Source organism: Microchirus variegatus, assembly GCF_963457635.1.
Source record: "Microchirus variegatus genome assembly, chromosome: 23".
NCBI classification, from domain to species: domain Eukaryota; kingdom Metazoa; phylum Chordata; class Actinopteri; order Pleuronectiformes; family Soleidae; genus Microchirus; species Microchirus variegatus.
This window is the reverse complement of record NC_139824.1, coordinates 17,212,301-17,235,733: the sequence shown is the minus strand read 5'-3', so window position 1 is coordinate 17,235,733 and position 23,433 is coordinate 17,212,301. Positions and strand designations below refer to the sequence as shown.

Sequence of the window (23,433 nt, the reverse complement as noted above, 5' to 3'; positions counted from 1 at the left end):
ACGCATTTTTTAAAAGATTTTTATGTCAAACTTCATAAAAATGACGTTAAAATGCAATTTTCATTTTTGGTTTTTAAAAAAATATGTACCCGGGATTACCCATCAGCAACTGTGCACTGTAGCAAACTGGAACCCCCGCACAACTGAGTCGATTTTTTCGGCCTTAGCGTGGCGGGGGTCGTTTCCCCATAAAAGCATAACAAAAAAAAGAATCTCAGTCATTTTTTCAGGGTGAGGATGCTGCTGCCGCCCCACGTGTTTGATCCCTCCTGTCCTCCCCCCCCCCCCCCGACGCTGCCACCTCCGCAAAGGTCATCGAATCTCCTCCGAACAGGGAAACGCGAGCGCAGCGCGACTCGCCCCCAAATCTTTGTTGGCACGCGACATTGGCGTCGTTTTAAAACACATCGTCGCATCGAGGCCACGTTTGCGAGAAAAGGAATCGAATGCGCAGCCTTTTCAATTGAGGATTAAAGACTTTGCTCTCACAGTAGAAAGGGACGGATACGGAGAGCTGCATTCTCATACTTGGTATCATCGACTCCCCTACCCTGAGATCAAGCTGGACACAAAGTGTCTTCAGCGCAGAGAGAAAAAAGGCCGAGCCTTTGACGAAAGTTTGCAGGACTTTCGTAAGAACGGCCGAGCTTTTACGGATACGGCGGCCGCTGCGAAGTGCTGACGGAGAGCGTCAGGGTTTGCTGAAAGGCCCTTTCAAGCCTCTAGTCTTTTTTTGCATAGAAACAGATACGAGGGCCTGTTGGTGCCTGGTTAGTGCCCGTGCTACTGGGTCTGGTTGAGGTGCAGGAGGAGGAGGAGGAGGAGGAGGTTATAGCGTAGCAGCTAGGCAAAGGGAAACGGTGGTGGGGGGGTGGGGACAGCCTGGCGGGGCAGGCGGAGCAGCTTGGAGCGACACACGCACCCACACCCTAGTTTTTTTTACACATCTCAAGATACTAACCTGGAAGTACTACAGAATACTGTCAAACGCTGTAATGATCAGTAAAAAAAAAAAAAACAATAAAAAAATAAGACAATCAATAACTGGTCTGCGAGCGTCGATCCTCGTTTTAGGAATTCGACGGCGCACAGGGTGAACATACAGAGGCACCTCTGACCAAAGTGTTTCTGCATATGAACAGTGAAGGGCTAAGTTCAGCAGCCAGGATTTCTGTAGACCACTGCATGTAATACAACAACAACAACAACAATAACAATAACAACAACAATGAAAATAAAAAAAACACACTGGCAAAAAATTCCAGAAACATGACTAGTACATCTTCCAGCTAATGTGATCTTTGTGTCAAAGAACTCAGAGATGGAGGAGGAGTGGGGGGGGGGGGGTATGACGGCAGGGTTTGAGTGGAGGCGGGGCCCCCCGGTTAGAGACGCCGCCTGTGGGAGAGAGAGCCATGATAGGCCAGTCCTGGGAGGAGCCACTGATCCACCGAACTGAGGGAGGGGGTCAAGTGGAGCAGCCCAAGGAGGAGAACGGTGGGGGGGGGGGTGGGGGGCTGCCGCTCGACACCCAGAGGACCACGACATTACAGAGGCACTCAGTGGACACTCCACCCCCCACCCCCCACTCTGACTCATCGAGTCTGGAGCCTCCAAACGGAACAAGGCGAAACATTTGGAGTAACAGTGATACTTACTTTCTTAAAGTTCAAAGAAGGTGTGTGTTTGTCTGTAAGTGTGTGTGTGTGTGTGTGGGTTGGAGGGGGGGAAATATCACACTGCAGTTTCCCCCCCCCCTCCCCCCCCCCCTTCGCCCAAAAGTCAAAAAGGTACATTTGAGTTTTCTCTTCATCCTGCTACACACACGTGTCCAAGAAACGGGATACAGTACTTTTAACGTCGTTTTGTTGTCGTCCGTGTTTTTTGCCGCTCCTGTCTTTGATTTAGTGGATTGCAGTCGAAGCGGTTTCGCTCTTCGTAAGTGCTTTGATAAAAACCCTTTGAACGTATAAAAGTCTCTTCTGTCGATACAGTACCAAAATGCGAGGGACGCTCGTTAGGGGTCTACTGCATGAAGGAGAAAACACCCCCCGCCTCTTATTTGGTATCGTGCCAGAATACCCAGAAGCCTCCGATCCCACTGTGGAGTCGGTCTCTGTTGGGTGTGGCTGTGGCACGCAGAGAGGAAGTTGTTGCATTATTTGTTCCGTACCCAGTTTCACTCTTTAGTACAGCTTGCCGCATGCATCGTGTTCAAAAGTCGCTTCTTCTTCCTCTTTGCAGAGTTTTCCCAACAGTTTCAGGGTGGTGTGGGGGGGGGGGGGGGGGGACTGGCAGCGAATGGAGGGAATCCAAGTTATGAAAAGTTTTTTTGTTCCAAAGTCTTTTTGCTGAGAAGAGAAACCAGCTCCAACGGACGTCGAGTGTGGACGGAAGAAGAAGAAGAGTCTATGGGGGGGGTATATATTGCACAATGAACCGTCACGCGCGGGTGAAATTGTGTTCGGTTTTTTCTCCCCCCCGATCGTACGGACTTGCCGGGCTTCGTAACAAAAGTTAAAAGGACGTTAGAAAATTCAACAGAAGGAGGATCTGGGCTTTGCAGACGCAGAATGATTGGGTGCCGACGGACACGCAAAGAGTCACGTACGGAAACAAAACCGAACGACGGGTCGACGAATAATCTTCTCTCAGCTTATAGGTTGCGACGGACGTATAAAAATTGCGCTTGGATCTACACCTACGAGGAAAATAACAACAAGGTTTAATTTAACGGCTGAGCAATCCCTTTTGAGAAGACAAATTAAATCATTAAGCTGATGATTGGTAGGTAGGGCCAGTCACATTCTGGGCCAGGCCTTCTAACCGCCCAGTGACGAGAGTTGGTCTCCAATCGCGTCCTGTTACCATTTGCTGGCTCAGAGGTGAAACTGTGCAAGATTTCAGCCATTTCTTCACTTACAAAATCAACTTTTAAAAAATAAAAAGATAAAAGAAAAAGGCGACATGGGAAGGACCTGGGCCAGAGAGCACTTAAGGCTTATATCAGTGCTGAGGAAAACAACGTTAAACATAACGAGTAAAGGTCATTGGCCATGGACATGCTGGGAATGGTCGTTTTTTTTTTTTTTAAAGTCTTATTCTGGGGTGATTTTATTTCATTATTATTATTATTATTATTATTGTTATTATTTGGAGGGAAAGGGAAAGTCTCAGATGGCAGCTTTGATTGCTTCTCTTCTCCTAAACACACTTCACACACACAACGTCATGTATACTTATATGGATAAAAAAAAAAAAAAAACGTAAAAAATACTTGAAAGGTTTTCTTTGTGTTGTTGTGTCTCATTTCAGTTTGTTGTTTTTGACAAAAATACTAAAAACGGAAAGAATTTTTTTTTTTTTTTCCATTTTTAAAAAAAAACGAAGGTAAAACAGAAGGAGCGGAGGCTGAAGTCTGTGTTGTAGGGACCCTCCTTTCCTTCTGAATCACAATTCACAGTTCAAAACAGTTGAAATTGATACTGATTATCGCCACATGATTTGCTTGGGTTTTGCTCCTGTTGTTTTTTTTTTTTGTTTGTTTGTTTTGTATTTTCTTTTCTCCGATTCCACCCACCGATGGCTTACATGAACCCGGCGCTTGTTAGTGTAACGTGGCGTCGTCCTACATGGACTCCCCACTCAGTAGATCTCCAGGCAGCAGGGTGTTGATGGGGGTCGGGCTCCCGATCACGCGGGCGTCCTCTCCGTTGGGCGGTCCCCACAGGCTGGAGTACTGGGGCACGCCGCCCCACAGCAGGTCGCCGCCGCTGGGCTTTCCTCCACCACCTCCGCCGCCGCCGCTGCTGCTGCTGCTCCACTGGCCAAGTGAATGGGAGTGGGAGTGTGCTACCCCTCCCATTCGATTCTGATTGGTTCCTGGGTTGGCCTGCCAACTAGTGGTGTTTGCCCCTAGCGACTGACCTTGTGCAAAGAAGCGGTTCACCTCGTCCTCTCCGGCAAACTCCGCCAGGATAGTGGTGTTTCCAAGCACACACCTAGAATAGGACAGAAGAGGAAATCAATCGTCGTACGGTGGTGAAATAAACCCCCACCCGAGCAAAAAATAAGGAACTGAAACTGTGTGTAAACATGGGCCAGAATACACCTGACAGACGTTTTTGAACTGATTTCACTCTTCTTTTTGAGTTCGAAAACACCCTAGAGCTGAAACGATAATCGGTTTGAAGCTTTTTTACATGATTAAAACCAGATTTCTGATTGTTTCAGCTTCTTAAATGTGAATATTTCCTTTGTTTCTTCGCTCCACATAAACAAAGAAATCATTAAAACTGAATCATTTTGGTTTGTGGACAAAACAAGATCGTCATTTCCAGCTTTGACGAACACTGATCAACGTTTTTTGACATTTTTGACGTTTTCTGAACCAAACGATTAATCGATTAATCGAGGAAATAATCGACAGATTAATCGATTACGAAAGTAATCGTTAGTTGCAGCTCTAAAACACCCCGAGGACAATTCCTGCAGCTGCTCGTGAAAAACGAAAGGTCACTCATTGTTGTATTTTTGCTTCCTGAACAACTACGGCCAACCATGACCTCAACCAAATCTGAGGGAAATCCAACCACCGTTTACAAGAAGAAGCTTAGTTTCCTTTTTACTTTCTTTGCTTGGTGAAAAAAAAAAAAAGAGGAATTCTAAAATCTCAGCTCCCTTTTCTCGAGTCTTACATGTGCAGAGACTTCTGGGCCTTGGCGGCCTCGTCCTTGGAGCTGTAGCGCACCACGGCGTTCCCCTGCGTCAGGTTGAGGTGGAATGTGATCAGGGGGCCGTGCTGCATGCACAGGGTCCGCAGAGTTGAACCGTCAATCTGAAGCACAGAAGAGGATAACGGTTGCGGTTATTGCTCGTGTCGCAGTTTGTTCATCTCGGGGTCTCTGCAGGTTTCAACAAGTCAAATTTAAGACTTTTTAAGACCATAAAGAGTACAATTTAAGACCCATTTCAAATCCATACTGGCAAAAAAGTACAAAAGACATCAAGGAAAATTGGAGCCACAAATTGTTGAACTTGCAATTGGGCTTTGCTGTGTCTCCGCTGCTATGCTAAGCTGTAACACACCGCGGCGCGCGCTTAGCACGCTAGCTAGTGGTGTTGGGTATATTCTAACCGGGCAGCACAGGTGGCCTAACTTTAGTTCCGTGTTCTAGTTATGTTATCGCATCCTCAAAAATAGAAACATTTCAAAGCGAGACCATAAAAGTATTAAGACATTTTAAGGCCTTAAATTCAAATTATTGGATTTAAGACTTTTTAAGACCCCGCGGACTGAACGTCATCTACGTTCAGTCATAATTCATTTCCCTCTTATATCACACTAACGCTTGCTTATCCTACACGTACGTTATTAGATTAATCGACAGATAAACTGATTCATGAGCTGATTTCTATCTTCCACAGTTCCTCATATCTGCTGCTTCTTCTTATGATAATATGAGCAACATACTTGTGGAGTGAGGTTTCTCAGCACCAGCCAGCTGCTGGTCCTCGCGGAGCTGTCGGTGCTCCAGGTGGTCCCCTCTGTAAGCAAAACAAAGACGCGGTTAAAGACCATGCAACTCAGAATATAACATGTTTTATTAGAAGGCTGTTGTCTGTGTGGAACATTTGTTAAAGCGTCAGGAGCTTGAGGTTAGATAGTATGAATGGAAGGCCAAAACAATATTTTCTACTGACACGCGTTTTTTGTTGTTGTTTTTTTGCCTTTTCCTCTTTGATGTGCTTGTCATGTCAGAATAAGGTCACATACACAAAGGTGCTCTCTCTTTTGACAGAGCCGGTAAACCTCAGGATGTCAGTTTAAAACCCAGCCCTGTTTGGTGAACGCTGACAGCTGCATGCTCTGCCACACCTATACATCTAAACATCCGAGAGAATGACATTTTGCACCTTTAGATATTGCGAAAGCACGGTCGCGAACGCCTTCCATTCAAGATCTGCATCAAGTTTACACCTTTGCTGTAAACCGCTTTAGTGCGGCAGGTTCAACAGTTAGTTCTTTCATACTTCTATTGTAAATAAAACATATTTTAACAAGATTCTGTCCATGTAAAGAGAGAAAAAACCCTGAAACCAGAAATGTGGACACTTTATGTTTATTATTATGTTTTAAAATAGGCTCACCAGAGGAGTACGAGCCACTCCAGCCTTGGGCCAGACCCAGCGAGTTGCCGCCCCAAGTGGAGGAGGGCTTGGGGTTGGAGAGGCCTGGTGGGGGTCGAGAGGGAGCGATGGAGCTGCGTGGCCCCTGGGGGACTTTCCACAGCTCATGCGACAGAGAGGCCTGGCTCTGGGAGATTGGACCTTGGGACCATGTGGACTTCATGTCGGACATTTTACCTTTAGAGAGAGAGGAGGATGCGGAGATACGAGAATAGTTAGTCGCAGAATTTAGAGATGGAACTAATTTTCATTATTATGCAGAATTGGACAATGTTGTATTCAGAAATGTCCGTTATGAGCCACTTATATCCTACTGTTAATTTAAATTTACCCTGAACTGCAACAAGTAACATAATGTTCCTATCAATCGAGGATTTATTTGAATTAAATCATAACTGTGCATCCACCTGACACAAATTTAGTTGAAAAAATGGAAAGACGACAGAAACACTTTATATATTTAACAGTCAAAAAAACAAATAACATCACAAAAGCGCTTTGGCAGGAACAAACTAAATGCTCGAGGACTTCCTTTACCGTTTCCTTTAAAGCACATACACTACACATTCTCGGGTTTGAGCGAAAGAGGTACAGATAGCAGGAGGTCACATTTAGGTGAGATTGCTGTCAAACGGCTAAAGGTGTCGACTTGTTGACTGTCGGAGCAAGTTTAGGTGTGAATTTGAGTGTCAGAATCACAGAAAAAAATGAAAGTAACACCAGCGCAAGAAAGTGAATCTAAAGCCCGTGTCAGAGAACCGTTACAGAAAGGAAACAATGAGGTCTTGGTCTTAGTATTAACGTACATCAGATTCATTCATGCAAAACACGGCTTTAGCGAGGGGGTTAGCGGCGGTTTAAAAAAAAATGAGTTTAACGGCCTTACTTCTGTTCATACCTCCAGTCCGGTCCCTCAGAAGGTATCGGTTGACATCGTGGATGTTTGTGTTAATGGTGGGGCCGCTCGGGACACTGCCGGGGGTCATGTTGGGGTCATTCTCAGGGTCGATGTTCTGGAGGCCCTTCCATGGCACGCCTGGGCAGAATTCTGAGGGTAGAAACGAGAGTTAAAACACACAGTCACATCCCCAACCCAGTTTAAACTATTTCTAAAACCAAATAGAGAATAAAAGCAGTCATGACTTAGTTCTTCTTACCTGGGGGCCAATTGATGTTGGTGCCATTGGAGATCTTTTCATTGGGGCTTTTGCCCTGTCCCCAACTGTCTGGCGGTACCAGCGGGCTGGTCGGGGAGTCAGAGCTGGATATCAGATTGTAAGGGCTGTACGAGTCCTCGAGCTGGGGGGGCTTCCCTGGCGGGCCCAGGTTAGAGGCAGCAGATATGGCACCTAGAAGAAGCAAAGAGAAATTAAACTAAATCTAATTCAAAAATACAGTACAGTAAAAAAAAAAAGGCACTTGTGCACAGCTTGCACACGTTATTGATCTGCAACTGACCGTGCTTATTAAGGTTGTTCTCCATGTTTGAGGTGTTGCCAGAGTCCATGGAGTTGGAGTGTGTCCACTGGGACAGGCGGGATTGGGGCTGAGGGGGTTCCTTCAGGGACATGCCCCCAACCTCCATGCAGTTTACATTCATGTTTGGATTCAGTCCAGCTGTGCACACACACACACAGACACACAAAAAAATAAAACACCTCATTTTATTTTATTCATAACACGAGAGGCATAATGTGCAAATATGACACTTTCCCCCCGTCCTGTACTCACAGAGGGTGTAGGCGCTGTATGTGTTGGGCGAAGACGGCGGCTCTTTGGTGTGCAGTGTGTCGACGAGGCCCGGAGCGTGGTGCGGGCCCGTGAACGGGTCCAGGGTTGATTTGCCGGAGCCAGGGCCTCCGGCAGAGGGATGCAGGCCGGAGGAGGAGGAGGACGAGGAGGAGGAGGAGGAGGAGGAGGAATGAGAGGGAAGTTGCTGCTGCTTCATCAGCAGCGCCTGGTACAGCTGACGCTGGTGCTGCTGGATCTGCTGCTGCATGTTGGTGATTGTACGTGCGACCTGGAAGACGAGGAGGAGGAGTGATCGGTTAATATGGTGGCAAATGTATGCTGGATGGCAAAATATGGAGGGAATGAATGGAAATATTGGAGCTTATAAGAAACTAAGAGGAACAAAAAGAGAGAACCAACTCTTTCTCTTTCTCACAAAAGAGAAGAAGTTATTGACTGAGCATATCCTTTGCAAACTATCTACAACGGTCGCAGCATCATGTGAGACTCCCAGTGTCTGTTGGAGCTCACATGCAATCACACACAAAAAGGAATGACCTCGGCGATCGCACTTGTGATGATGATGTTGACGCATTTGCGGTTGACTCACTTGCTGCTCTTGTTGTCTGATGGGCCCGGAAACATTGCGCTGCGCCTGCATCATCTGCTGCTGGATTTGTAAACGCTGGTACGCCTGAGGAACGAAGGGAACAACAAAGGACAGATAAAGATTACGTCATGATCTATTCAACCAAAGTTCTCAGTAAATGGAAATGACGTTTAACTCACAATTTGCAGTTGTTGAAGTTGGTACAACAGGGTCATTTGTTGAGGGTTTATTGGTGAGGTTAAAAGTGCAGGGTTCAGACCTATGTTTTTTGCTGCAAACTGCAAGAGCTGTGCTTGGACCTGGAAGGAAGGTGAGAATGGGGGAGGCAGAAAAGGGGAGACAACAAAGTTTGTCATTGCAAATTGTCACTAGGACTTGTACTAATTGGCCTGTAATGTGATGTAGCGTAATGTGCGTCTACCTGAGGGGAGAGAAACTGAGGCACTTGAGCACGTAGACTAGGCTGGGAGGAGCTGAGAGGTGGCACAGGTGGCTGCGGAGGAGGCTGCTGCATGGCCCGGGTTTGTGCTGCTCCACTGCTGCCAAACATTCCACTGGATAACTGTGACTGGAAGAGGTCATAAAAAGGCACAATGCATCTTCAAAAAATGTAACCACGGCAACAACACACAGCAGCGAACAGAGTAAGGTCAAGAATTGACCGTCCAACTATTAAGTCTGAAGGAATTTGCTGGGGTTCGTTCAAAACACTTTAATCATAAAGCAAAATCAAAAGTCTGAATATGCAAAGGTAGTTTTTACTTGAAAATTTTGTCCACACAGAAACAGCATTTTGGAAAACCTGAAGTGGTATTTTTCGAAAACCTCAAAACACCACCCTTGCATTTTCATGTACAAGCTACTTTGTGAAACTGTGTGATTGCATACATTATAATGTGAAGAACGTCTTCTGTTTTTGGTGTGGCGTAACAGCACCACTTAAAGGCCTGGCCTACGCACTACAGCGTTTCCTGAAATGATGCCGAAACTTGATTTAGTTCCATTCCTGTGTGAACACGGCCTTTCACGTTGTAAATACACCTTATACACAACAACACATACTAAGAGCAGCCATGTAAGATCAAAAAAACTAAATAATGATTTATATTTGGCTCGAAACACTTAGCATGTCGAGGCTTTAACCTCGTTTCTGATCCAGTGTTGCTGGAGGAGACTCTTCAGTGATTTTCAAACAAAACAAAAGCCTGAACACAGTGTCTTTGTTTGGACTTCAAGGACATTAGTAGTGCTGTTTTTCTGGGCCACGACCGCCTCTGGGGCTAATAGTTGATAGAGCACAACTAACCCATTTCAATTAACACTTCAGGCAAGGTCATACACACACATTACACACACGAGTGAGTGATAGAAAAGATTTGGGAGGTGGGCATTAGAAATGACATTTTTGTGTTATTGCCAAATCCTGCAAAGCCAATAGTTTCAGATTTTTTTTTTGCACTGATGCTGTGTTGTGTTGTACCTGTCTGTTGTTCAAGTTTTGCATGGCCAGCCCCTGGTTGCCCTGTCCCAAACCCTGCCCAGGAAGGCTACTGTTGGCCAGGGGGAGCTTCAGGCTGGGGGAAGGCAGAAACGGTGATGGGGGAGCATCGTCTGACAGAATGCCGTCCTGGAACGGAGCAAACGAAAGCGAAACAACTGTTACTTCCACACATTACAAATATAAATACACATATGTCGATGTAAAACACACAAAATAAATAGTTGCTCGTTTTACGTACCTTGTCGAGAAAGGCATTGCGGTCAGAGTGGTCTTTGGAGAGTGCTGAGGGCCGACACATCAAGGGCTTATTCATGCCATTGCTGTAATCAGACATACCCATGCCGCGCTTGTCCAGGTCGGTCTTCTTCTCCAGCAGAGCGCCTGGAAGCAGAAAAGGGGATTTCAAAGGACGCATTGCATGAAACAACATTTTTAAACATGTTTTTAATCAACGCAAACGCTAGATTTAGAGCTAAATCGTGGCGATGAACTTACTCATGGCCTGGTCAAGGTTCATGTTGTTGCTCTTTAAAGCCTCCTCAGCAGGGTCTCTCTGTAACACATGGATAAAAAGCACTTATTACCTATAGACATCTTTATCAACACAGTAGTTGTAAGGTCTCAGCCTTCCTAGGTACAGTGCCTTGAGATAATGTAGGTTAAGAGATGGATTTATTGATTATTTGATGGTGATAGAGATACAGAGAGTGCTATATTCAAGTAAAAATCCTAAATGAACACTTGTCATCTTATGCATGAGTGCATCTTTTTTTAATCATTTCTAAATACATACCGGAAAGCCCATGTCAGTGAGCTGTTTAATGAGACGATTCATGATCCAGGTCTCATCTGGCTTGTTGCCCATCTTCGGCTGGAAAAAAAACCCAATCACAACAGTGATTAAAAAAAAAACCCAAAAACAAATCAACAACAATTCCACACAACAATAGCTGCCAGCGTTTGTATGACTTCAAGTCAGGCGTGGTCTCTGACCTTGCTCGGGGGGCCTTTCTTGGGCCCGTTGCCCCACGAGTTGCATGAGGAGTTGTTCTCCTGGGAGATGGGGCTGTTCCACATGTCTCCATCCTCCGTATCCCATTGGCTGGTCGACATGCTGATCTCCTCTCCTCCATTCCCCCAGCTATCTTGCATAGGTTTGGGGCCTGAAATATTGATAAATAAAAAGGTATTAATTTGACGACCTTTGTAAAGCAGAAGAGCGGAGGACGATTCCTAACCTGACCACTTGGTGTCACTGTTGCCATTTGACATATTTCCCCAACATGTTACTGTACCCCTTTCGAACTAACAGCACAAAAAAAAAAGAACCAAGAACTACCGAGGCGTGGAATTGCTTTAATCCAAGCAACACACTCGCGCTATCACAGAGCTCGACAATTGGCACAAATGGTTCAGGTCTGAAGACAATTCCTGTTTTGTTCCATTAAATGAAGGGTATTAGTGTGTACGCAGCATACTGGGAGTAATCATCAATCGGTCTTTTACAAAGGTTGCTTTAACACTGGACACAAACGTTACCCGGTGCCTACAGTAACTATCATGGTGTACTAGTCTTCAAAATGCCTATATTACTCTATCAACATCAGTTTTTAATCATCAATGGGGGTTTTTACCTGGCTTGCAGGGTGCAGAACCCGGGGGCACGTTGGCTCTACCATAGGGCACAGAAGACTCATGGCCGCCGTCTCCCCAGCTTCCTACTCCCCCTCGGTGTTTGCCCCAGGCAGAGGTACCATTGTCCACAGCTGATGTCGGAGCTGCTGGCTCTCCCCAAGCAGGTTCTGATTTGGGCTGAACACTGGGAAGCTCTCCCCAACCTGGAGAGTAAGAGTTCAAATTTAGAAGACATTTTTAAAGTGACTATGCTTCTATGAGACTTTTTTTTCTTAACAGCTTACTCGTACAGTTTCAGTTCACATGGCAAACACCAGAGGGCAGTGGTCTTATTCACAATAAGGACAGGAAAGTGTTGGGTGCTGATGACTTTTGTCATAAGAAGACTTATCTGAACCGTAACACTGTAACACTTCAAACACTTCACACAGTGATGAGTGAAACTAATCTGCATATTTAATTCAATCGTTTATTCAAATGGTCTCAAAAGTCATTAACACCATTTAATTAAAACATGTTACGAGGAAATAATAGACTTTTTGGAATGCATGGTGCACACTTTCTAAATGATATCAAGCATTTCTGATTTTCTCAACAATTTTCAAACAACCACTATGTTCCATTTTTCATATACAGGTTTTGCAGTAAAAAAAATAAATACATTTTTTTTGTATAGTTTTTCTGCTGTGTTCTGTTTTTGTCACAATTTACACTGATTCACACTACAAAAATAAGTATAATAGCTTACCTGGGTTGGCAAGGGGGGCTCTACCCTGGGGGCCAGCACCTGCATGTAAGCCTGCATTGTTGGGTGATCCATTGTTGTTTCCGTGATGTTGGAGGTGAGTTGGGGGCTGGCTGTGATGGGGATGGTGGTGCACGTTGTGGGTGTGATGGTGATTGTTGTTACCAGGACCAATAGAGTGATTGTTGTTGTTATTGTTGGGCATAATCATTCCGCCGTTCTTACTGGGGGGTGGGCCACTACTGCCTGGGTTATTGTTGGGATTTTTACGATCCCACGTGTTGACAGCCTGACTGTTGCTATTGGGATTGCCCCAGGTGGATGTCCCGTCGTCAATCTCCATCTTCCTGCGGAGGGAGGGAGGGGAGGGCTCTTCCCAGCCAGAGGGCTCCATCCCTTGGTCCTGTTGTTTGGGGGGGACACTGCCCCAGCCAGGGGCGTTCTGTTTTACAGATCCAGGACCACCCCAAGAACCAATGCTGCCACCTCCTCCACTGCCAGTACTGCTGCTGCTGCTGCTTTCCTGGGGCTTGGAAGATCCCCAGCCTCCTTGCACTGGGCCATTGGAACGTGAATTTTCTCCCCAGGTACCATTACTAACAGGAGGGGGAGGTTTACTCCAGCCTCCGCCTGTATTTCCTCCCCTGGGGCTTTCTTTCCATCCACCATTTCCTGCATTGCCTCCTTCTCCTTCCCACATGCTACTAGAGGAACCATTATTCTTGACCTCTCCTTCTCCCCATTCCCCTGTATTGGAACCATTGGAGCCTCCATTACTGCTGCGCCAACCATGGGTGTTTTTAGGGCCTTCTCCCCAGCTAGTGGGCTGGCTTTTCATTGCATCATCATCCCAGCTAGGTGACTTATCCTCAGACCCCCAGGATTGTGTGCCCCCATTTTTAGGACCATTGGTAGGCAACGGTTCTCCCCAGCTACTTGTAGTGCCGTTCGAGGTTTTGCTGTGCGGCTGCTGAGTTTCTCCCCATCCTGATCCAGTCTTGATTGGCTGAGGTGGAGGGGCTCCCCAACCAGTGGATGGTGATTCAACAGTGTCACGTTTTCCCCCAGAGCCGGGCCTCTGGTTGGACCCAGGTCTCTGACTGGACCCAGTGTTAGAGTTGATGGTACCTCCATTGGTAGATGGTTGCATGCCATTAGAGCTGGAGCCTCCCATGGTGTCTGAGCTGCTGTTGCTCTTTCCATCATCAGAACTGGTTTCTTCCATCTCCCATACAGTGTGCTGTCTGATGGGGGTCTGTCCCCAACCAGTGTTGCTCAGCACTCGAGGGTCAAGGTCCTGCCGGGGTAGCACAGGGGTATAATCCATGCTGGATGAGCGGTCTCTGTGGTGAGACTGACTTTCACTGCTGTCCCCACTACCTTCACTTGCAGGGGCTGTTCCAGGCTGCTGGCCCCATGAAGTGGGTTGCTGCTCTTGGCTGGGACCTGAACTACCAGCATCTGCAGAGTCCCAGCCTTTTGATGCATCTCCAGGCCCAGAGGATTTTCCCCAGTCACCCCAGCCACCACCTCCACTACCCCCACCACCACTGCCTTGCCGACCCCAAGCAGAATGGCCTCCAGAAGGAGCCGAGTCCCAGCCTGAGTCCTTGGATGAGTCAGTTGTCTTTGTTTCTCCACCGCCCCATAAAGAGCTGCTTTTTGTGTCCCCATTGAGCTGGGATGATTCAGTGGGCGATTGGCCTCCCCAGCCAGTTATTCCATGGATAGGGCTCATAGGCTCCTGAGCTTGCTTAGTGCGTTTTGGTCCATCAGAGTTAAGGTCAGCACATTCCATACTGAAGGACAAGCTTGTGCTGCTTGAAGGGTGTTGATCATTTTCGTTGGGACTTCTCATACTGCCCCAACCTCCACCACTATTATCTGTACTTCCTAGGCTCCCGTTTCCCATGTTTCCATTGCCATTAATACCTGGTGGGAGAGACGGAGAGCTGGACACTGGGCCAACACCCCCTCCACCACCCTCGTGGCCGAGAACTGGCCAGGCAGATGGGTTGGCATTGGGATTGAGGTTTAAGTTGAAATTGGGAGAGCCCCAGTTATTGGGTGCTCCTCGACCGCCATTCATACCATCTTGTTTCCCATCGGAGCCCCAGCCTCTATTACCAAGTGTGTTGGCTGACGGTCCTGTCATCATGTTATTGTTAACTTTGAGAGAAGGGTAGTGGGCCTGCTGGCCAGTGGCACCTGTGGCCATACTCAGAAAACTACTACTACTACTGGTGGTAGTGACAGTACTGGTGTCTGGGTTGGAGCTAGCTGAGCCCAAGGGGCATTCTGTTTCTTTAGAGTGGCTGAGGTCACTATTGCAGTTGATGGACGGCCAGGCTTCCGTGTCACTTTCGTCGATGATCACTTTGTCCCAACTGTTGGCATTGAACGGGCTGTCAACAGGCAAAGAGGCTCCCCAGTGAGAGGTCTCATACTGGGCACCAGGGCCACTCTGGGAGGATATGTCTAAAAAGGAGAGAGAAAACAATAGAAGATGAGACAAAGGAAGCAGAAAAAACAACACAGGTGATGGTTTGAAAGACACAATTTTAAAAAAACAAGAAATACAGTAACAGATGAAATTGGTAAATAGGGTGGAAATGGGAAATGAGGGGGATATTCAGTTTAGACTTGACAAGATTGTGCAATAAAGCCCAATTAAAGCTGCCATAATTATTAAACTATTTTAACCAAAGGAGTGATTACAATTCCGTCAAAAAATAACACATCTGGGGTCCTAAGCATGCACAAAACTCACACATAGTTGCACATCCATAAAGCCTGTTCTACGTTATGTGACCCACGACCCAATCTAGACAGTAGTACAGCCATTTTGGCATATGCAACATATTTTGCGTATGTTATGTCACAGGATTGTGCATGGCAAAATAATTTAAAATCAACAGTCTCTGTAACTGATTTTACCGACACATGAACAGCAAGCGTCTATCAGGATGACCTCTACAAAAAAAAACAATCTTGGATGGTCTTGCCATCGCTGCTCGCAGCCATATTCCACTACTATTATTATTATTATTATTATTATTACCACCTGCGCCCTCCCCCATCTCTCCTTCTCTGCCCCCACCCATTACCTCACCCATTAATTCCTCTCCCTGGCCACTAACACCCAGCAGTGAGAGGCTCATCCGTCTCTATCGTGGCTGTGCTGACTGGGGCTGTGAAGGGAAGCCCAAGTGGAACGCCGCTCGTTTATTGGAATGAAACCAGGATGGCTTCCCATCCATCTACCCCCCCTACGCTCCGCCAGGCATACTCCCCTCCTTCAACTGCACTGCACTATGAAACCACAGAAGAATTCCTTAAGGCTTGTGTGAATATGCATCTACGTCTACTGGCTTCTCTCTGCAAGCACAATGTACAGCTTTTATTTCAATCCAGCGACTTGTACTACAGACTAAGCATGATTGACAAATTCAGATTGATGCTACAAAAAAAACTGTATTTTTCAAACAATTATCTAATCAGCATTGTATCGCACACACGCAATTTCATTAAGCACAAAAGCATCCCATCAGAGGGGGAACTAATAATAGACCGAGTCGATGCTGCAAAGGGGTATTCAATCAGAGGGAGGCAGCTAATCAATAATCTTATTAATGGTAGTGGCTGAGAGCAGGGTGGGTATCGATCCAGCATGCAAACATCCTAACCACTCAGCCAGCCTCGTATAATGGACCCGAAAAACCAATGGCCAGCGCACAGGCCAACTGAGCACGTGAAGGAAGAAATTTATCAACTTGCTTTAGGAGAGGGAAATTAATGTGTGTTAAGTAGCCGCAGTGCATACACGGAAGCTGGATATTTATCCGACTTTAGTGGCAAACGCAAATTCAGCAAAAGTTGAAGATGGTAGGCAAAAGTGCTCAGTAATCTTGTTTTTAAGGTGGCTAGTGTGCATTAAATATGGAGCATATATATGTATATATATACAAATAAAAATATCAAGCAGAGTTGGTAAAATACTCGCCTGGTTTGGTCATTGAGGCCGCCATACCATACATACATACATATTTTCCGTAACTCCGATAATAGCTATAAGCTGTCCATTGTGTGACAAACGCCCAGTGGTCAAAAGCCAGACTCCATTTGTTTCAGGTTTGTGGACACGCTCGCAAATACTGGCAGACACGGAGCTTTAAAATACTGCGCAACATGCCACCGAACGGCTGTGAATGCAATTTTCACCTCAGAACACTTATCTCCACTCCCCAGGCAGCTTTTATCACCCAGGGTTGTCAGAATGATGGTCTGCACATTCAGGCACGAGTCTGCAGTTCATTTGCAATCGGTTGCACACAAAGAAAAACTATATATACACGTACATGCTAGTTCTATCACATAAAGTGTCTGTTGCATGTAATTTTTCTGTTAGCTTCACGGCCAGATTGTAAACACAAAAATAAACAAACCCCTAGCAGATGATCTCATTAGTTACCAAGACAAGCTCTCAGTGGCTTATATTTAAATGCAGAGAGAAGACTAGGAATATACTCTGCCTGTTTTGACCTAGCTCTGACAAATATAATGCTACGAGCAGATAGGTGAGCCATTTTATCAGACCACGAAGCTACGAATTAAAACCAAATTATTGAGTCTCATTTGCACGTTGTTTCCTCAAGAGTGTAAAAGTAGGTTACATGGTGAGTCTGGAAAGCACTAGAAAGCACCACTTTTTTAAAAGACAATGCTATAAAAAAATCATATATCAACCAAAAAATGAAAACACATAAAAGGGAAAGACGAGTGTGCACAGTTTGTCTGCAGGAAGGCACCTGGCCAAACCACAAGCTCTTTTAGCGAGTGTAGCTATTTGTGTAATTGTGTTCAAACGCTAATGTAAATAGCAAAAGTTGATATCTGTCTGAACACTTGGGAGCATGTAACGTAAGACGTTTGTGCTGTATTTCATAGGCAATAAGCCTATTGTGTCTTCCCTGGCAAATGTCAACATAAAGAAGTTGTGGACTAACGCGGAGCAGATTTTTTTTCCGTTCACCTCAACACGCCTCAAGTGCTCCACTTTCAACAGCCCATACAGACATTCCAACAGAGAGGTCTCGCTGATTCTTGGCAAAGCGGCGATTTGGCAGAGGAGGCAGACGAGAGCAGAGCAGAGCAGGCCGAACATGAAAAACAAAGAAAGGGGAAGCAGAATTTCCATCCACTTGCTCGCAGTCATGTGTCAGTAATGTGATGCTGCTTTCATTCTGGTAGCAATTAGAGGGCCAGCGTCTGATAATGCTCGGTGTATAAAAAAGGTCAAAAAAATAAAACAAAGAGGCCCTCGGTGCTTCCTATAGGAAGATGTTTCCTTCACAGATCCTGTACTACAAACACCAAATATGTCCTAATGATAAATACACTAAAAGTGTCTACGCGATGAAAAAGTTAAATTTAACAGCAGTAACTACAGACTGAAGCTGCGTGAATCCATCTTGCCAGAGCAAATGCAGAAACAAGCAGGAGATGAGTCAATAATGAGGCAAGCTGCCATCATAGAAACTGGCAACTAGCCAAGAATTAAATATCCTCCTTTTGCATAAAATGAAAGGCATGGACAATGAATAAGAGGAGGACAGGGCGGTAAGGGTGGGTGGGGGAGATGCAGGAAAGTCTTGGGGGAGGGACAGGCACTTGACGGTGGGAAAGAAACGTGAACAGATTCTTTAGTCTGATTCTGAGCCACAGCCTAATCTTGTTTTCTCAGAGCCAAATGTGGGATGACATAATTACCAGGACCAGAGGCAGGAGGGGACATTTAGTAGTCCTTTGTCACCAAATAGTCTCTTTCCATACCTCTTTAAGCGGAGCTTTACGCCCACTTACATCAAGAAGGCATGTACTTGTTTTCCATGGAAGCGATGACTAAAAAAAATAAAAAAATAAATAAAAGAGAGAGAGACTGAAGGAATGGTCACAGGAGGGTTTACAAAGCTCATCACTCATGCCTGTTTACCTCTGCAAAGGTAAAACAGGAGCGCGAGACCATGGTGACTTCTCTAGTTTCTCTGACAGAGCCAAGATTAATGAAGCCACTGGGGGGGGGGGGTGATTCTCGCTCACAAACCTCTGCACCAGAGTGTCACAGCCTGAGCACACGGGGCAATCAATACCTTCCTAGTAGTATGGGGGTCATTACTGCAGCAAAAGTATAAAATCTGTGTGTATTCAGATCCACAAATGTGTAAGATAATACATGCCGTGCAGCTCCATACCACCAGTGGGCGCTAGTACCAACGATATTGGACATTGCTACCTTTTCTCTCCGTCAGGGCACGTATTTTTTTTAATGAGATCTTATATTGAATAACGAGAAAATATCTTGTAATTATTAGATAATTATAAACAACTGGAAAAGCGCCACATCCACTGTTCTTCCGCTACAGGGCGCTGGCTAACTGACGTAGCTTCTACGGTTTCGAGTTTCTACTTAACTAAGCACCGCCTCCATCCTGGCTAACAAGCTACCACTTATTACAAATATCTTGATCGCTAAAGGAGACAGAGGAGTAACTAAACATGAGGCGGGAGCAGGAGAAGGAGAGGGATAAGCCATTGCTGCTAAGCTAACTAACTTGTTACGCTAGCAAAAACACCGTACGTGAAATATAGTTTAAGCAAAAATATGGGTGGAATTATTAACCAATTTAACAATTTTTTTTTACGAGATAATATCTCATAAAAAAATATGCGCACCGTCAGGGTTAAAACGGTAGCTGTGGCCAATATAGTTAGTGCTTGCGCCCACTGGTGGTATGGAGCTGAACAGCTACGGAGGCTCGACGCGCATTTGTACATTTATTTTACACATTTGTGGATCTGAATACACACACAGACTTTGTTTTTTTTCAATAATGACCCCATGTAGTAGTCTTAGGAATATCTGATGGAATATTTGACAACCTACCACCATAGTTTCTGCTCAACTATAAGATCAACTTTCTCATAGAAAGCCACACACACGCGTGATAATATATACTCAAAAAAACCCAACTGATTTACCTGCTCATCAAAAGGCCTTCGATGAAAGAGCTAAGTGTTTCACAGCGCCCAGCAGAGTGCCTTCTGGTTACACGCTCTGTCTGAGTGACTGGCAAACAGCTGTTGGGCTGCAGTTCCCACAGTCTTGAGAGACCCCCACTCCAGCACCTGCTACTCGGAAGCCTGTCTGGACGGCTGCTGGCTGCTCTGGACAACTTAATGGTCCCCAGTCAGCTGGAGAGATGGGGATGGTGGGTGCGACGGAGGGGCGGGGGGGGGGGGGGGAGGAGAGAAAAGACGGGGGTCTCTGTCTGGTGTTTGGGACAATTAAACGGGGTTGGGCAGAGTGAAGGTTGTGCAGGAGTGTCGTGAATGGCCTTGAAACTGGAGGGCCTTGTCTTTCAGACAGTGGGGGTGGGGCGGTGAGTGCGACTAGCCTTTTGGGGATGTTATTATTAATACAACGCACAATAAAATACACACACTTGCACAAACGTTACTTGTACTCTGAGCCGAATGTGTGCAAATGTACGTCAGACATCCTCCAAATCATACTGCAGCACTTCTGGCTTATAAACATGTACTGTCTGTTTTTCCGTGTGTGTGTGTGTGTGTGTGTTTGCATGCAAAGTGAGCCAGCTGGCCTGCAAGGCACATAGATCTGAGAGGACACAACTAGGTCAGTGTTCTTACTGCTTCCCAACCACTTCGTCTTTACAATACGTACACGTGGTTGTGTTTGCACATGCAGATGAATCGATTAATCGAGTACTTGTTAGGTCGGTAAAATATTATAGAAAATTCAGTTTTAATGGTTTCTTTGATGTATGGCGCAAAGAAACGAGGAAACAGTCATGTTTCGGAAGATGTAAATCAGAAAATTGTGGGGAAAAAAAACACTCGAATCGATAATGAAAATTTTTGACAGAATCATTCAGGGCCATTTGGCTTCAGGCTATTAGCTGAGCACGCAGGAAAGAACTAGCTGTAGATGGGAGGCCCTGAGGACAACAAAACAATGAGAGGAGGTGGAAACCAAGCCAATGGCTGTTTTGCCACAGGTCGTGTTGTACTCAGCGGCCCCTGGGAAAACCAGTGTGAAGCAAAGGCCAAACATGACAACAACTGCTGAACAAGGACAAGAATAAGGACAAAACAGACCAATTATACTCAACTTTAGATATCTCTTTAGGAAATCTGTCCAATTCATTATTATGGCCCAGAATAATAATTTCTCATGGTGCACTACAGGACGTTCACCCATTTCTGTCCAATCATAATAAAAGATCAAAGAATTTTAAAAGTAAAAGCTAACGTCAATCCCTGCATAGTAAATACACTAGAAACACCTTAAAAACCACCAAACTGTTCTAATAATGAAGTAACTTGCCAAAAAACAACAGCTTTGGTTTGACACAGAGTCTTGACGCAGCATGTAAGGACCAGTTGCCTCTTTGCTGACTGGCTAGCCGTGCACCACAGCTGCTGCTACCCATTTGTTTACCAAGAGCACGGCGTTCTCCGAGCAAATGTTGAGTCAGTAATGAAAGGCAGCGCAGAGAAGCAAAGGAGCATTAAGAAGAAGCAAGTAAGAAAAGAGACAAGGGTGCAGCAAGCAGATGGCCACGCTAGCTCCGGCTCAAAGCATGAAATATGAAAAACAGAAAGAATCCTTTTGCATCTTTGCTTTCGAAGAAGCGGCGTGTTGTGTGTTAGAAGATGTGAAGTGACACCATCTTTGTGTCCGTGTAAATCATTCAGCAGATGCTTATACCGAATGAAAACCAGGGAAAATAAGTGTACATAAAGACAAAGCTGGCGTACAGCAGTAGTAGTAAGGATATAAATACCCCCGTGACCATACTTGCATGCAAATACACAAAAAGGCAGTGCACAATGTGCACCTTGAGGCATATTCTATATCAGTGATAGTGGAGGCCACTGATGGGTTCATTAAAATACAACCACAGGCTACAGAGGGCTTAGTGTTTGTGCATGTAAAGAAAACGAGGGAATGGTATTTTGAGATCAAATAATGTGCACACAGCCACCACCAAGAAGGACTGGTCCAAAATAATAATAACAAAAATGTCTGCACTTAGACAAACCTGGGTTTGGATTAGTGCTGCTGGTACTTGTAGAAGAAGAAGGAGAAGAGGAGTAAGACGAGGACGAGGAGAGGGTCAGAGCACTGAGGGCTCCTGCAGGCAGTGGCTGGCCTCTCTTCAGTAGCTGCTTATGCTCCTGCTGGCGGAAGCGTGGAGGCACCTCTCTGGGTGGGTAGCGAGCACTGGCAGAAGACAACTGGCACTGCTGCTGCTGCTGCTGCTGCTGCTGCTGAGGGGGAGTCTGAGTCGGGAGCTGGCTACTGGAGAAGGCGCGGTTGCCATTGCCAGAAAAAGAGGACGAGGAGGAGGAGTGGGGCAGCGTGGGGCTGGCAGGGCGGAGGTGTTGAGGTGGGCCGGGGCTGGGCTTAGTGGGAGCAGTCTCTGGCACTGGATGGATACAATACACAGGCACACAAGCACACACAAAGACACATGCAGGCAGCAAGGTATTAATGTCTTGGTTAACTCACGGTGAGCAAATACTGCACATAACAGAAGAACAGTAGTACAGCAGTCCTGATGTTGAAATATCAGCTTCTATACAGCGATTAAGACTGTTAAAAAACATCCTTTGTGAACTAAATACAGTTTAATATTATAAAATTACGATGAGCAGCAAATGTGGTGATCGTAAAAAAATGTTAGTGCTGGGCTCTAGGTTAACGTACGTTGACGTCTGACCGAAAAAGACGCGTGTGGCGTCATGTTTACGTGCCGCGACACCGGAGTCCAGGCACCGTTTACCAGTTAGCTCCGTTAGCTCGTTTAGCTCCGTTAGCGCGCCTACAGTCAAACTGGAGCGATCTGTTTATTAAAGGAAAAGAGCAGCGCTACAAATAACCGGCGTACCTGTGTACTGCGTATGTTTGCGTCTGTTTTTAAAGTTAAGCGTTACTTTAGAGACTCATTTTAACAATCCGAATTCACATGACCTCACGCGTCTTTTTCCGGTCAGTCGTCATGGAAACGGCATTAATGTGTTACACTATACAAAGTCCTTCAAAACATGACATGCTCCAGTCTTTGTTAATATATTTGTTTGTGTATTCAGCAGGTATTTATTAAAAAAACAAAAAAAAAAAAAAAAAAAAACAGCATTTAATTCAAACCGTTTATCTCTCTGCACTGCAATATATTCAGGACTATCCCTTTAAGCAGACCGCCTGGAGCAGCCTGTTGTTGAACATATGTTAGTGCCACAGACACGCAGTATGAAAAGGTCATATTCTTTTCTGCTGACTGAACACAGACACACTAACGCACGAAGAAGCTACTTTCCTCTTCCTTACCCTCTTCTCACACACACACACACACTCACACATAATTTACACAAAGGACATTACAGCGACTTGGCCTTTCCTTCCTCCCCCAACATTGCAGACAAAGCCATCCCCCCCTTAATTCCAAAAGTAAACCTACACAAGCGATCGATGCAGTAACTCGCACACCTTTCTCTGCTGGTTTGACCTTTTCCCCTGTGGCTGCACTGACCAGTTACCAGTTAGTTTTAAATGAGTGTTGGCCTGATAGGTGTTGTTATTAGCAAACAAAAAGTGCAGCAATAGTGAGACTAATAGTCACATGTAAAAGGGACGAAGGAGGTCTTTTGCTTTGTCGTTTTGAAAAACTTTTCGTTTCAGGAAACGTCTCCATCCACACAAAACCCTCAACGACTCAAAAAATGCTGTAGTACCTATGCAAGGCCTGTTAGGGGCGCTGTAATGTGTACAATCACAGAAACAGAGATGGAATGAACCAAGCCAGGGGAAAAGAAGGGCAATTTAAAGAAGAAAATGAACGTTATCATAACACAAACAACAGTGTTGCCAATTTCGTGACTTTGTTGCTATATTTAGCGACTTTTCAGAGTCCCAAAAAGGGACAAGTTTTGTGCCTT

General features: G+C 45.6%; 1 protein-coding gene across 1 annotated transcript in view; it reads right to left on the bottom strand.

Annotated features, from left to right (window-relative positions):
• Positions 1-3,628: 3,628 nt before the first annotated feature.
• tnrc6c2 (trinucleotide repeat containing adaptor 6C2) overlaps positions 3,629-23,433 on the bottom strand; it is a gene marked incomplete at its 3' end in the record, with an annotated part of 36,613 nt that continues 16,808 nt past the window's right edge. The window contains exons 4-22 of the mRNA XM_083909234.1: positions 21,537-21,923; positions 12,415-14,889; positions 11,666-11,869; positions 11,025-11,194; positions 10,825-10,902; positions 10,527-10,584; positions 10,270-10,412; positions 10,011-10,157; positions 8,952-9,092; positions 8,710-8,829; positions 8,531-8,614; positions 7,921-8,209; positions 7,648-7,806; positions 7,347-7,538; positions 7,088-7,237; positions 6,151-6,366; positions 5,474-5,547; positions 4,698-4,837; positions 3,629-4,001 (exon numbers count right to left, since the gene is read on the bottom strand). Coding sequence (XP_083765360.1) covers positions 3,629-4,001; positions 4,698-4,837; positions 5,474-5,547; positions 6,151-6,366; positions 7,088-7,237; positions 7,347-7,538; positions 7,648-7,806; positions 7,921-8,209; positions 8,531-8,614; positions 8,710-8,829; positions 8,952-9,092; positions 10,011-10,157; positions 10,270-10,412; positions 10,527-10,584; positions 10,825-10,902; positions 11,025-11,194; positions 11,666-11,869; positions 12,415-14,889; positions 21,537-21,923 — 5,600 coding nt within the window. The remainder of the gene's footprint in view (positions 4,002-4,697; positions 4,838-5,473; positions 5,548-6,150; positions 6,367-7,087; positions 7,238-7,346; positions 7,539-7,647; positions 7,807-7,920; positions 8,210-8,530; positions 8,615-8,709; positions 8,830-8,951; positions 9,093-10,010; positions 10,158-10,269; positions 10,413-10,526; positions 10,585-10,824; positions 10,903-11,024; positions 11,195-11,665; positions 11,870-12,414; positions 14,890-21,536; positions 21,924-23,433) is intronic.